The following is a 15574-nucleotide window of genomic DNA, read 5'->3' as shown; positions in this document are numbered from 1 at the left end:
TCACTGTTATGCCCTGTGTTATTGATTACTTTGGCGGGTGTCTTCTGGAGGGCTGAGGCCTGGAGGGCCCCGGCCTGCTTTGGGTCTCCAGCTGTGAGGCTGGTGCACCCTCCTTGGCCTGTGCAGCTGGAGGGGTTGGGGTTACAGGCAGAGGGGATTGGGATTGGCTGAACACTTGCAGAGTCACCTGAGTGGATGGCCCTGGGATGCCCAGCTGCTGTTTCTCCCCACTGTGGGTGTCTGAGGCTGATTCCTTGAGGAGAAGGGGCACCTGGAGGGAGGTCGAGATGCCCAGTCCTGTACCTGGGGTAATCCAGGCAAAGAAGTTAATCCGAGTGTTCACTCATTCTGGCCATTGTCATCACCAAGGAAATTTACGTAATTGTTGGCCCTGGCAAACAAACCATCAGTCACCTGCCTCATGCATTTGTGGGCTGTCAACTGGGAGATCCTGGATATGTCACCAGTAGGACTCTGGAAGGATCTGGAGGAGAAGCTGTTGAGTGGAGCGGTCATTTTGACCTCCACTGCTAAGGCCTGATCTCCCAAACCAGCAGGGTGTTCCGCTAGGAGGTTGCAGATTTCTGTCACCACCTGACATGACAAGCTCAGTCTGTGGAGGCACTGTTCTTCTGAGAAGTGAAGTAAGCTGAGCCTCTGTCTGTAAACCCTGTGATATTGATAATACTTCCTGCAATCTCAGGTCCTCTCTTGTGCATTTATCTCTCATGCACCTCTCTCCTGTGCACCTCTCTCTTGTGCTGAGGGTACTGCAGCATGTCATTGCTGCCATGGATGGTGATGGTCTCCTCTTCTGATGTTCTGTCAAACACATCCAAGGTACCTCCTATCCTGATCACTTTGAAAACCACCAACGTAGAAAATACCTCCATCCACACAAGCACTCTCTGCCAAATATTTTCCGGTGGGAACTGAGAGAGCAGCAGCAATAAGTGAACATTTATTCAGATGGGACAATGAGAAATTTCAATACCCACTTGAACTGCTGTTCAATTTCGTCTCCATTCTGCTGGCCAGTTTCCGAAAGCTTGGGGGCAGCCACCACAAAGGTGCAATGGGGAAAGGTCGCTGTCTAAGACCTTTCTGCCATAGTGCACTGAGGGTCTGGGAATTGTATAGACCCCTCGGGCTGTACGACTCACAATGAATGTATGCATTGAATACTAAATGGAATATAATTGTATTGAAGCACCTCAGAGTGCAATATGATGTATGTCGATAACTACTGTACCATTGCGCTGTCTGACTGTAATGACCATATTGAAATGACTGTAATATTCATTGATTGTATTGAAGCACCTCATAATCCATGTGTAAAAGTTGAATATGATTGCACTTTTATTGATGACCATTTAGAAATGTTTTGTAATGTTCTTTCAGATATTTCATGAATAAAGTATATTTTTCCAAAAAATAACTAAATAAGCTTAATGTTTCAACTCAAGAAGTGTCTACAGATCAACTCTATCATTAACAGCACAACTCGGCCATCCTTCAACAACCACCATTAAAATAATACTCTGCCATTCTGTTTTTCCTACTGAAATGGATAACTTCACACTTATCCACGTTATAATGCATCTGCCATGTATTTGCCAACTCACTCAACCTGTCTAAATCACCTTGAAGCCTCTTAACACCCTCCTTATTGCTCACATTCCCACCAAGTTTTGTGTATTCAGCAAACTTGGAAATATTACATTTGGTTCCCTCATCCAAATCATTGATATAGATTGTGAATAGCTGGGGCCTAAGCACTGATTTCTGCGGTACCCTACTAGTCACTGTCTGCCATTCCGAAAAAGACCCATTTATTCCTACTCTCTGTTTGCTGTCTGCTAACCAATTCTCAATACATGGTAATATATTACCCCCAATCCCATGTGCTTTAATTTTACACACTAACCTCTTATGTGGGACTTTATCAAAAGCTTTCTGATATTTCAAATACACCACATCCACTGGTTCTCCTTATCTATTCTGCTAGTTACATCCTCAAAGAACTCCAATAGGTTTGTCAAATATGATTTCCCTTTCATAAATCCATGTTGACTTTGTCTAATCCCTTTGATATTTTCTAAGTGTCCTGTTGTCACACCCTTTATTATAGACTCTAGCATTTTCCCTACTACTGAGTTTAGGCTAAGTGGACTGTAATTTTTCCTCCCTCCTTTTTTAAATAGTGGGATTATATTTGCCACTCTCCAATCTGCTGGGACTGTTCCAGAATCTACAGAATTTTGGAAAATGAAAAACAACGCATCCGCTTTTTCGTGACCACCTCCTTTAGCACCCTGAGATGTAGATTATCAGTGCCTGGGGATTTATTGGCTTTCAGTTCCATTAATTTCTCCAGCACTATTGTTTTAGCAATACTAATTTCCTTCAATTCTTCCTTCTCACTGGACCCTTGGTTCCCTAGCATTTCTGGGAAGTTATTTGTGTCTTTCTCCGTGAAGACGGAACTAAAGTGGTTGTTTAATTGCTCTGCCATTTCATTGTTTTCTATTATAAATTCTCCTGTTTCAGACTGTAAGGGACATACATTTGTCTTCACTAATCTTTTTCTTTTCACATACTTATAGAAGCTTTTGCAGTCTGCTTTTAAGTTCCTTGCAAGTTTACTCTCATACTCTATTTTTCCCCTCTTAATCAATCTCTTGGTCCTCCTTTGCTGAATTCTAAACTGCTCCCAATCCTCAGGCTTGCTACCTTTTTCTAGCAGCCTTATATGACTCCTCTTTGGATCTAATACTACCCTTAATTTCTTTTGTTAGCCATGATTGGGACTTTTCCTCTTGTGTTTTTGCATCAGAAAGGAATGTATAACTTGCAATGTATACATTCGTGCCTTAAATATTAGCCATTGTCTTTCAATGAAGCTCCCCAATCTATCTTAGCCAACTCACGATTCATACCTTCATAGTTTCCAATAGACAACTCCCACTAATGTTTTCTGCCTCAAGTTGTTTCTTAGCTCCATCCAGACTGATTCTACATCTATATTTTCAGAGTCAATATCCTCTCTCACTATTACATTGATTTCATCCTTAACTAACAACACCATGCCACCTCCTTTTCCTTTTTACCTGTAGGTTCTAAATATTGAGTACTCTTGGATATTCAGTTCCCAGCCTTGGTCACCCTGCAGCCATATCCCTGTAATTGCAATCATATTGTACCCATTTACATCAATTTGCACTGTTAATTTGTCTACCTTGTTGCGAGTGCCTTTAGACTTGTCTTTTTAACATTTTTACACATTTTTTTTGCCCTATTTGCTGCTAGTCCTTGTTTCCTCTGCCTTCCACTTCTGCTTTCTACTTTTCTGTCTTTCATTCCTAGTTTTGTTTCCCTCTCTTGTGTCTGTCCGCTCAGGTTCCCTAGTGTCAATCTAATTTAAAGCCTCCCCACAGTAGTAACAAATACTTCTGCGAGGATATTGGTCCCTTCCTGCTGGGGTGCAACCAGTCCAACTTGTACAGATCCCATCTTCCCCAGAATTGGTCCCAATGCCTCAGGAATCTAAATCTCTCCCTCCTACACCATCTGTCCAGCCACACATTCATCTGGTCTATTCTCCTATTCCTGATCTCACTAACACGTGGCACTGGGAGTAATTCTGAGATTACTATCTTGCTTTTTCATTTATTTCCTAGCTCCCTATATTCTGCTTTCAGGACCTCATCCCACTTTTACCTATGCCGTTGATACTGATATGGACCACAACCTCTGGCTGTTCACCCTGCCCCTTCAGAATGTTCTGCAGCCGCTCAGTGACATCCTTGACCCTGGCACTAGGGTGGCAACATATCATCCTGGTGTCATGTCTGCGGCCGCAGAAACATCTATCTGTTTCCCTTACGAAAGAAACACCAATCACTATTGCTCTCCCAATCTCCCGTGCAGCTGAGCTACTCGTGGTGCCATGGACATGGCTCTTGCTGCATTCCCCGGAGAAATCATCTCCACTAGCAGTATCCAAAATGGAAAATCTGTTGGAGACGGAGATGGATCCAGGGGACTCCTGCACTACCTGCCTAGTGCATTTACTCTGTCTGGCAGTCACCTTTCTGTCCCTTTCTGTCTGTCTGTGCACTCTTTACCTGCAGTGTGACCAGCTCACTGTACATGCTATCCATGAAGATCTTTTCCTTGCAGGTGCTCCACAATGACTCCAGGTGCAGCTCCAGCTCTGAAACATGGATTTCGAGTAACTGCACACTGGACACTGGAAATGTCCCTGAGTTCCCACATTGCACAGGGGGAGCATTCCACTTGGCCGAGCTGCCCTGACATGACGTACCCTTAAATTACTCCCCTTACTTTTACTTCCCCTAGTTTAGAGAATATTAAGGAGAGAAGAAATACTTACCAGGTCCTACATACCAAGGCAGCTGCTCTTCTTACTGAGGAAAGGTAGAAAATGAAAGGATCACCTCCTTCCCTCTTCAGTGAACTCCCTCTCTCACCAAATTCCAATTGAAGCACTTTAATGCAGCCCAAAGCAGCACTCCAGTGCAGGTAGAAGCAGCACTGTAGATGGCTTGCTTTTGTGCTGTCTGAATCTAGCTTCTGAAAACCTGTTTAAGCCAGTTAACTAATTTACTAGCCGCAGCTGCAAGCAGAGCCTGTATTTTTTTTATTCATTCACGGGATGTGGGCTTTGCTGGCTGGGCCAGCATTTATTGCCCTTGAGAAGGTGGTGGTGAGCTGCCTTCTTGAACCGCTGCAGTCCATGTGGTGTAGGTACACCCACAGTGCTGTTAGGAAGGCAGTTCCAGTGACAGTGAAGGAACGGCGATTATATTTCCAAACCAGGATGGTGAGTGACTTGGAGGGAGCTTCCAGGTGGTGGTGTTCCCATCTATATGCTGCCCTTGTCCTTCTAGATGGTAGTGGTCATGGGTTTGGAAGGTGCTTTACAAGGTGATGGTTCAGTGAAGATGACTATGTCAGGCTGTTGCTTGAATAGTTTGTAAGGCAGCTCTCCCAATTTTGGCACCAGCCTCCAGATGTTAGCAAGGAGAACTTTGCAGGGTTGACAGGGCTGAGTTTTCTGTTGTCGTTTCCGGTGCCTAGGTTGATGCTGGGTGGTCCACCTGGTTTCATTTCTTTTTTGAGACTTTGTAATGGTTTGATACAACTGAATGATTTGCTGAGCCATTTCAGAGGGCATTTATGAGTCAGCCACATTGCTGTGGGTCTGGAGTCACATCTAGGCCAGACTAGGTAAGGACGGCAGGTTTTCTTCCCTAAAAGACATTAGTGAACCAGATGGGTTTTTACAACAATCGACAATGGTTTCATGATCATCATTAAACTTTTAATTCCAGATTTTTACTGAATTCAAATTCCACCATCTGCAATGCGGGATTCAAACCCGGTCCCCAGAACATTACCCTGGGTCCCTGGATTACTAGTCCAGCGACAATACCACTATGTCATCACCTCCTCAGTTTTAAAGCTGGACTAAGACTCACCTTCCCCCAACCCAAAGAGCATTTTTAGTTAGTTGCTAAATTAAAGAAAGATTAGACTTTAGATAGAAATTAACATTTTAAAGTCCCTCATTCACCAAACTCCGACTGAAGCACTCTAATGCAGCCTAAAGCAGCACTCCAATGCAGACAAAAGCAGCTCTGTTACTCCAGGGCTATGAGTGGGGATGGTTTGGGAGGCCCGCGTTTCTCCATTACTCCAAGGCTGTGGGTTGGGGGTGTTTGGGGTGGGGGCCATTTTTCTCTGTTACTCCAGGTCTGTGGGTGGGGAGTGTTTGGTGCGGGGTGGGGTCATGTTTCTCTGTTACTCCAAGGCTGTGGGTGGAGAGTGTTTTGGGGGGCTGTGTTTCTCTGTTACTCCAGGGTTGTGGGTGGGCAGTGTTTGGGGGACCATGTTGCTCCATTTCTCCCGGGCTGAATGGAAGAGGCCCAATGCACCAGGTGAGTCTTTCACTATCTACCACTTTGAATGTTTGTGTCATGAATGTTTCATGAATTCTGGAACATTCCTTTTCCTTTTTAAATCCACTTTACTACCAACTCACCTTAAGAGCACTGAAATGTTATTTGTGTGACTTTGGACTAACTGCTCAACACCTGATGATAATTGGCTCAGTCCCTTCAGCTCAAAGCGTAAAGAGGGATTAACAGGTCACATAACTAACTCCTGCTGATCCTGGTATTCTAACTCACCGTAAGCTGCCACAAATCCAATTCCCACCTCTTTGGCCTTCTTAATAGCCAGATCCATGCAGAAATTGCCGACCACAGGCCCTATCAGGTTATTGCCATTTACCAATGCTGTAGCCACTGTTGACTTTTCAATAACAGGCTCTCCATCCTTGGCACAGATTCCAGTCTTCAAGTCTTTCAAATACATATCTGCAATATAGACAGACCGACTGTGAAAATCATATACCTGACCCTTACCCTGACCATAACTCCTGATTCAGACACCCAATCCTATCCTAACCCCAATACAATGCACACAAACCAACAGTGAGAATCATATCACTGATCCCAAACCTAACCCTGACTCTAAACCCTGAACCCAACAAGCTTCCAATAATGTGTTTGTGTGAACAGATGAGGGTCTCTACAAACTGTTTGTGTTGAGGTGTTTCTCAGTAGGGCCACAACCCATTGCTGACTCCCCAGTTGGTGCCACAAGCTGGGAGAAGTCAGGTTGCCCTGCTTTTTATAAATTGTTGAAGGGGAGAAAGAGGGCAGATCTGGAGAGCAATTCATAGCAGATTCAACTGCAGTTTCCAGAAAAGAACTGGCCGAGAAACAGGAGCAACTCCCCAACACCCAGATCCCGAGTCTGATCTATCAGATCACCCATCATTCAGTATCTGCCAATCAGCTGCATGTGGTTAGTTCAAGAGGCATTAATTACTGTAGCAGGAAGCTAAGCTGGCTAGCGACTCATCAGAAGCTCTGTATAAGCAGACAACTTTTTCAAACTGCACAGAGTGAGGGGATGCACGGAGAGGAGACTAAGCTTGAGTGAGACATAGGTGTAGTGTATAGTTGGGGATTTGGTTCATGTGGGAAATCGGTGCAGAGGGGAAAGAAGTACTTCTTTTTCTACCCTTTTCAGCCTCCAGTAGCTGTAGAAGACACAAGTTGTTTCTCAGGAATGGAGGGCAGCCTAGAGAACCTGGTGAAAGTTTGAAGAGACGGGGTGGGGGGGGGGGGGGGGAGGGGGTGGGGGGCGTGAATCTGGTGATTCAGAGCATTCCAAAGAAAATCAAAGTAGGGCGTAACAGCAAAGAAGGTAAATTATTAATTGGTTGGTGAGAATTTTCTCTTTTTCTCTTATCAAAACTAGGGAATTTTAATCAGAGTAAATATAACGTTAATTAAAATATTAAGAATAAGAACCTTCCGAAACTTGGGTTATTTATTAGTAAGGTTTTACTAGTAGTGGTAAGTTTTACTAGCAATAGTAAAATTTATTAGTAGTAGTGGGGGTTATTAATTATAAATTAACTAAGGAAAATAAATTAATTAACTCATAATAAAGATGGCAGGGCAACTAAACTATCTGGGAGTTTGTGGACACCAGTGTGATTCACAGCAAACACACCTGCAGTAAGAGTATGCTGCTCGAGGAGCTTTGGCGCCGAGCCAATGAGCAGCAGGCTGAGCTACAGACACTGTAATGAATCAGGAAAGGAGAAAGTTACCTGGACACTCTATTCGAGAAGGCAGTCACACTGGTAAGGATGGAGTCTTCTGATTTGGTCAATGGTCAGGGGTAGGAGAATATTACTGTGAGTGAAGCAGGTATGGGGATCGAGAAAGTAGAAGTGGGAGAGCTTCAGCCCTTGCAGTTGTTCAACAGGTTTAAGGTTCTTGCAGCTTGTATGGATGAGAGCGCGGGGCTGCAAGGTGGCTTAGTGAACAGACCATGGCATCATGATACAGGAAGCCGTTCAAGTGGGGAGAGTAAATAGGAATACTGTGGTATAAGTGGACAGTATAGTCAGGCAGATAGACACAGTCCTCTGTAGTTGAGAGCGAGAGTCCAGAAGGCTGTGTTGCCCATCTAGTGCCAGAGTTTGGGACATCTGCTCTGGGCTGGAGAGGAATTTGCAGTGGGAAGGCAAGGATCTAGTTGTTGTGCTCCACATGAGTACCAATGACATAGATAGGACTAGTAAAGGGCTCTGCTTAGAGATTATGAGCAGCTAGGGGCTAAATTAAAAAAACAGAACTCTGGATTATTACCTCAGCCACAAGCAAATTGCAGTAGGATAAATAAGATTAGAGAGATGAATGAGCGGCTCAAAGACTGGTGCGGGAGAAATGAGTTTCCATTCATGGCTCACTGACACCAGCACTGGGGAAAGTGAGAGCCATACCATTGGGATGGTCTTCAACTGAATCATGCTAGGACAAGGGTTCTGGCAAGACGTATAACTAGGGTGGTAGAAAGGTTTTTAAACAGTGGGGGGAAGGAATCATGTGAGAGGAGATGTGACAAAGGGAAACAGCAAGGTAATAGAGCAGGGTAGTTACGATTTGGGTAATGATAATCAGAATATGATAGAAAGGGATAGAGCATACAAATTTAGGGGTGCACCAGCAGATAAGACCAGAGATTGCAAAAACAGTGAAGTAGTAAAAGGCTCTGTATCTGAATGTGCATAGCATTCATAACAAAATGGGTGAATTGTTAGCACTGATAGAAGTAAATATGTAAGACCTGATAGGCATTATGGAGACATAGTTGCAAGGGGACCAAGCCTGGGACCTCAATATTGAAGGTATTTAACATTTTGGAAAGACAGGAAGTTAGGAAAAGGTGTGGGGTAGCTCTGTTAATTAAGGATGACATTAGTAAAAGAAGTGAGAGATAACCTTAGCTCGAAAGAGCAAGATGTAGAATCAGTTTGGGTAGAGATAAAAAATAATATGTCACTTATAGGGGTAGTTTAAAGGTTTCCTAACAGTAGTAATACTGTAGGATAAAGTATGCAGGAAGAAATAAATGGGGTGTGTAAGAAAAGTTCCACAATAATCATAGGTGATATTAATCTACATGTAGATTAGACAAATCAGATTGGCAAAGGTATCCTGGAAATTGAATTCATAGAGTATATTTGGGACAATTTCTTAGAGCAGTACATTTTAGTGCCAAATAGGGAGCAGGCTATTCTCGACCTGGTAATGTGCAAAGAGACAAGATTAATCGATGACCTCATAGTAGAGGAGCCTTTCGGTGACAGCGATCATAACATGATAGAACCTCATGTTCAGTTTGAAGGGGTGAAGTGTGGGTCTAAGACTAATGTTTTAAACTAAATAAAGGTATGAAGGCAGAGTTGGCTAAAGTGAACTGGGAAACTAGATTAAAAAGTAAGACAGTAGAGATACAGTGACAGGCTTTTAAGGAGATTTTAATAACTCTCAGCAAAGATTTATCCAGCGAGAAAGAAAGACTCTTTGAGAAGGATGCATCATCCATGGCTAAACAAGGAAGCTAAGGATAGTATCAAATTGAAAGAAACACTCTACAATTCTGCAAAGATTAGTGGCTGGTCAGAAGATTGCACAGATTTTAAGAACTGTTGGCCAGGGGCTGCAGCCGAACTGCTGACACAGGCAAAAGCAACTTTTGACCTGAAATAACCTGATTCCAACCACTGACCTGAGCTGGCTGGAACCGGTTTGAAGTAGCTGAGTTTCTTGGAAAACAAAGGGAATGTGATAAGACACAAGTCCTTATTTAGGAAAGGAGTAATGAGGTAATTCTACCTAAGTTCTTGGGACAGAGCTAATGAGAAGATGCCACAGACTAGGCAAGCAAGGAGAGAGACAGCATAGCTTGAAGAGATAAGATTCAGTATAAGAATAGAGAGTTTTGGGCGTGGAGGCAGCGAGAACTCCAGAGACCAGCCATTACAGAAGTGGAAGAACTTACGTCAGCAACGTAGACACGCAAGAGAGAGAGAACGGAACGCCTGGCCAGCATCAGCTCTCCTTTTCGGGTATTAGCTTTTATATTCTGTGACCACTCAGGGAGCGTCAGAGAAACCTAGTGGGTGTGCGTTTAGATCCTGTATAACCTGCTGTAAACTGCATGTCTATATTTAACCAGACGTATAAGCTATATGTAGATGATCTAATGACGTGAATAAAGCGAATTTAGAGTTAAGAGAGAATTGACTCTTCTCCTCTTTGTACTAAGCCAACAACCATTACTGGTGACCTCTGGAAACAGAACCAGCAAAGAAAGATTTAAAAAATAATAAAGAGGGAAAAATTAGAGTATGAGAAAGAGCTAGCTGCAAATATACAAACAGACAATAGGAGTTTCTACAAGTATTTAAAAAAGAGAGTAAATAAAGTGAGTGTTGGTCCTCTAGGGAGAGTCTGGGAAATTGATAGTGGAAAACAAGGAAATGGCGGGAGAGTGGAACAGGCTGTTTCATGCCCGTCTTCACTGTGGAAGACTTAGAAAGCTTCCCAAAGATACCTGAAAATCAAGAGGCGTTAGGCAGGGAGGAACATAAAACAATCACTATCACCAGGGAAAAGGTACGGGGAAAATTATTAGACTTAAAGGCTGACAAATCCCCAGGACCAGATGGCCTGCATCCTAGGATCTTAAAATAAGTGGCTGCATATATAGTAAAGGCATCTTCCAAAATTCCTTAGAAAATCTTAATGCAATCAGACAGAGTCAACATGGTTTTGTGAAAGAAAAGTCGTGTTAACTAATTTATTTGAGCTCTTTGAAAAAGAAACAAGCAAGGTGGATAACGGGGAACCTATGGATGTGTTGTACTTGGATTTCCAAAATGCTTTTGATAAGGTGCTCATCAAAGGTTAGTGCACAAAATAAGAGCTCAAGGTATAGGGGATAATATATTGTCACGGATAAAGGACTGAGTAGCTAACAGGAAGCAGAGATTAAGGATAAACGGGTCATTTTCGGGTTGGCAAGCTGTAAATAGTGGAGTGCCACAGGGATCAGTGCTGAGGCCTCAACTATTTTCAATTCACACCAATGATTGGATGAAGGGACCGAATATATTGTTGCTAAATTTGCTGATGACATCAAGGTAGGTGAGAAAGTAAGTTGTCGAGAAGAGGTAAAAAGTCTACAAAGGAATATGCATAAGTTTAGTGAGTGGGCAAAAATTTGGCAGATGGAGTAGAATGTGGGAAAATGTGAACTTGTCCGCTTTAGCAGGAAGGATAGGAAAGCGGTATACTATTTAAATAGAGATTGCAGAACTCAATGGTACAGAGGATCTGTACACGAATGACAATAAGTTAGCATACAGGTGAAGCAAGTGATTAGGAAGACAAATGGAATGTTGGTGTTTATTGCAAGAGGAATGGAATATAAAAGTAGGGAAGTTTTACTGCAGCTCTACAGGGTCTTGATGGGACCACATCAGGAGTACTGTGTACAATTTTTGTCTCCTTATTTGAAAAAAGGATATAATTGCACTAGAAGCAATTCAGAGAAGGTTCATTCGACTCATTCCTTGGATGAAGGACTTATAAAGAAAGGTTGAACAGGTTGGGCCTATAACGATTGGAGATTAGGTGATCATTTTGAAACGTATAAGATCTTGAGGGGACTTGATTGGGTGGATACTGGGAAGATGTTTCCTCCTGTGGGAGGAACTAGAACTAGGAGACACAGTTTAAAAAAAATATGGGGTCTCCCATTTCAAATAGAGGGAAAAATTTTGAGGTCAGCAGGCAGACGCAGTCGGCGGTACCGGGAGCAGCTGGGAATCGGCCCGCCGCCTGTGATTGGCTCCCAACCGTGATTTCATGTTGGTGGGCCAATTAAGACCCGCCTAGCATGAAACACGGTCGGGAAGGGCTGAGCACGGGCAGGGTCCTGTCAGCCGCTGGGTCCAATGGCGACCCAGCAGCCGGTTTAAAAACTCGGAAGGACAGCTGTTCTGTGTTGACTTGATGGAGCCGAATACTGCTGGAGATGCCAGGTGGGAGGGCAGGTCAGGTGGGCACTCAGCCCCCCACTTTTCAGATGAGTGCCTTGCGGTCCTGCTGGAGGAGGTGGCTGCCAGGAGGGACACCCTTGTCTCCAGAGATAGGAGGAGGAGGCCACCGCACCTCACAAAAAGGGCATGGGAGAAGGTGGCAGCGCTGGTGAGCAGCCATGACGTGGTGTGGCGCACATGGGTGCAGTGCCGGAAGTAGTTCAATGACCTGCTGCACTCAGGAAGGGTGAGTACCTTGTTGGCATGGGTCAGTGTGCAGAAGTATTAAGAGCTGGCCATCCCTCCGCGCACCTCAGGGGTGCTAGAGTCTGACTGCCAACTATCAATGATACCAGAGCTGGGCAAGGGGGTGAGCCCTGGCTGCTTGGACTGAGTGCCTTGCGGCTCAAGTGCCATGCTTTGGATGTGCCATGCGAGGTGTTCCTCAGCTGGGGTTGGCCAGGCTGCAATGGCGCTGCAGGTAGAGAGTGGAGTAATAAAATGCTCCTCTGTCCTTTCAGGAGAAGACAAGCCATAACCAAGCAGAGAGGTCACGTACAGGCAGAGACCCACCCAACCTGCTGCTGCTCAGCAGATCCGAGCAGGATGCCGTAGAGCTCGGGAGCGGGCATGCTCCCTGTGCAACTGTGCGTGGAGGGGTGGGGGGTGCCAGGTGAAGGTAAGAGCGCATTGCACAGAGGTGAAAGTTTCGGATTTTGCAACCATTCTAGTCTAGCCTCTTCATTGATGGGAACCTCAAACCTGGAGTCCCCCTTGATCATTGAAAGACAATGGCAGTATGATGCAGATATCCATTGTCTCACCCGGGTGCCTGGCATGCACAGCGACAGTGTGATGACTTAAACTAATGACATGTTCTTGTTGTCCCTTTTAGTTTTGGAAGCATGCACTCACTGTCCGGATGTCGAAGAGCCACCCCTGACGCTGGAGGACCACCGGATTTCACTTGTGCCGGTGTCACACCCGCTCTCTGAAGCAGGCACCAATGCAGATACCAGCACTACGATGGGCATTAGATTGGTGACTAGAATGTCAGTGCATATTGGTGCCTCTGGAGTCGTCCATTAGGCAGAAGATGCTGGATGTCCAGCGGCACCAAAACGTAGCACTCGCAAACATAAGCTTAAAGCACCATGAGCATGAGAGGGACAGTTCATGGGTGATTTTCTGTTCATTTATTTTTGGTTTATACATCTACTGGTGTGGACATGAACACCAGTAATTGTAATATCATAATGATTTCAATGTGATGATAACATTAAATTTGCTTTGGTTCTGATGGCCTATATATTTTTTCTTTCTGGTGCAGGGTACGCCAGTATGTAATGCTGGACATGAGTGGCTGGATACTTTATTGCACAAGCATTGAGTGGCCTTTGGGTGCAAATGAAAGGGCCGTTTCAGACATCTGGGATGGAGGCGGCAGCCCTGGCATGAGGTTGAAGCTGATCTTTAGTAACCTAGCTGAAGGAGCGTTGGATCAAGGCATCCCTGCCTCCCTGGAGGTTACCGAGGTCTGGCTCCACGCCCTCAGCGTTCTCCTCACCATGCTCCTCTTCTGACTCACCACTGGACTCATCATCTGTGGCCTGTGCAACTGCGTCAAGATGCTCTTCCTCCAGTGGGTCCCCCCCTTGCCAGTGCCAGATTGTGAAGAGTGCAGCATGCAACCACTAACAGTGACATGCACTTTGGTGGTATTGTAGTGCACCCCTGAATGGCCCAGGCATTGGAAGTGCATCTTGAGAAGACCTATGGTCCTCACTAACACCGCCTTTGTGGAGGCATGAGTCGTCTTGTAAAGCTTCTCTTCCTCTGTTCTTGGGTGGCGGAGAGATGTCATGAGCCACCTTTTCAATGGATAGCCCTTGTCACCCAGCAGCCATCCATCCAGTCAGGCTGGAGCACTGAAGAGCCTCGGCACCTGAGACTGTCTCAGGATGTAAGCGTCATGGGAGCTGCCAGGGTACCTTGCTCAGACTTGCAGAATCTGGGGTCACACACTATCTGCGCGTTCATGGAGTAGAATCCCTTCCTGTTGACGAAGGCACCCGGCTGACTCGCTGGCATCTTGATAGCCACATGTGTGCAGTCGATGGCACCCTGGACGCGGGGAAACCCAGCAATTGCTGAAAAGCCTCTGGCTCGCTCAGCCTGGCTGGCTTTGTCCGTACGGTAAAGAATAAAGGTCAGTTACCACCTGAACAGAGCTTCTGTCACCAGCTTGACGCAACTGTGGACAGCTGATTAGAAGACTCCACAAAGATCCCCCAGTGACTCCTGAAAAGAGCCAGAGGCATAGAAGTTGAGGGTTGCTGTGACCTTCAGAGCCATTGGCATGGGGTGTCCACCCACAAAGTCGAAATAATCTCAGGCCCAATCATCAGACAATGAAGGTCACTGTCTCCTTTGAGAGGTGGAGCCTCCTTCGGCATTGCACCTCTAACATATTGAGGTAACTGCATCACCGCTTGTAAACCCTGGCAGCAGGATAGTGGCGTCCTCTGCGGCCCCTTCTGCCTTGGACTTCCTGCTGGCCCTGCGCCCCTTGTGCCTGCTCCTCTCCTCCCACAGGTCCCTCCCCTGGAAGCTGCAATGGGACACCTGGCCTCCTCTCCCTTCTGCCCCTCTCTTCCTCCTCAGAAGAAGTGCCACAAGTGGAGACCACAATCCCCATTACCAGGGTAACAGAAGGCTGTCTGATACCTGGAAGGGTCCACACAGTCTGAATCCTCTGGGGGCCTTGGAGACACCATGGAGATCTGAAATGAAGCCTGGAAATGCTAACAATGAAGCCCCGAACAGAGATGAGGCTGCCAAGTACCAATAGGTCACCAGCAGCAAAATATGTACCAAACTCCCCACTACTGACACCGGCAATGCTGCTCATCACTTTTATTCCATTGTGGATGAGGTTTCTTAAATTGTCGGCTGGCCTCCTGCCCAGTTTGCCCATGTGACGAGCCTGAAATCACACGGGCATGGAAAAATCAGTGTCAATTGACTTTTTAATGGCCTTAAGTGGCTTCTTAATTAATGGTGGGGGAAACTCCAGCACCCGCTCATGCCTGCTGACCAAGATATCGCGCGAGTACACGATGATGCTGGGGTGCTCACTCGAAGTCATTGCGTGCTATTTTACGCCCATCTGGCCAGGTGTGCACCCGACTGTGGGATGTAAAATTCTGCCCAGAGATTACGAGAATATTTTTTTCTTAGAGGTTGTTAATCTTTGGAAATCCTATTGCACAGAAAACAGTGAAGGCTGAGTCACTGAATTTATTCAAGGCTGAATTAGATAGATTTTTAATAGACAGGGGAGTCAAAGTTTGTGGCGGGGGCAGGGTGGAGCAGTGGGCATTGGCAGACCAGAAAGTGGAGTTGGGACGACAATAAGAGCAGCCATGATCGTATTAAATGATGGAGCAGGCTTGAAGGGTTGAATGGCCTGAATCTGTTCCTAAGTCCTATATTCTGATGTTTCTCTCCCTCATCCTCCTGATTTCACATCCTCCAGATCCCCAATGCCCAGATACCTCATCCTCCAGATCCACT

At 45.4% G+C, this 15574-nt stretch overlaps 1 protein-coding gene across 2 annotated transcripts in view; it reads right to left on the bottom strand.

Annotated features, from left to right (window-relative positions):
• Positions 1-15574, bottom strand: part of LOC144684243 (putative oxidoreductase YjmC) — a 63145-nt gene that overhangs the window by 30403 nt on the left and 17168 nt on the right. For both annotated transcript variants that reach the window (XM_078547880.1, XM_078547881.1), the window contains exon 3: positions 6216-6404. In XM_078547880.1, coding sequence (XP_078404006.1) covers positions 6216-6404 — 189 coding nt within the window. The remainder of the gene's footprint in view (positions 1-6215; positions 6405-15574) is intronic.

The sequence above is a fragment of the Cetorhinus maximus genome, chromosome 9 (assembly GCF_964194155.1).
Source record: "Cetorhinus maximus chromosome 9, sCetMax3.hap1.1, whole genome shotgun sequence".
In the NCBI taxonomy this organism is placed as follows: Eukaryota; Metazoa; Chordata; class Chondrichthyes; order Lamniformes; family Cetorhinidae; genus Cetorhinus; species Cetorhinus maximus.
Note: the sequence above shows the minus strand (reverse complement) of the source record. Positions and strands in the feature narration are given on the sequence as shown.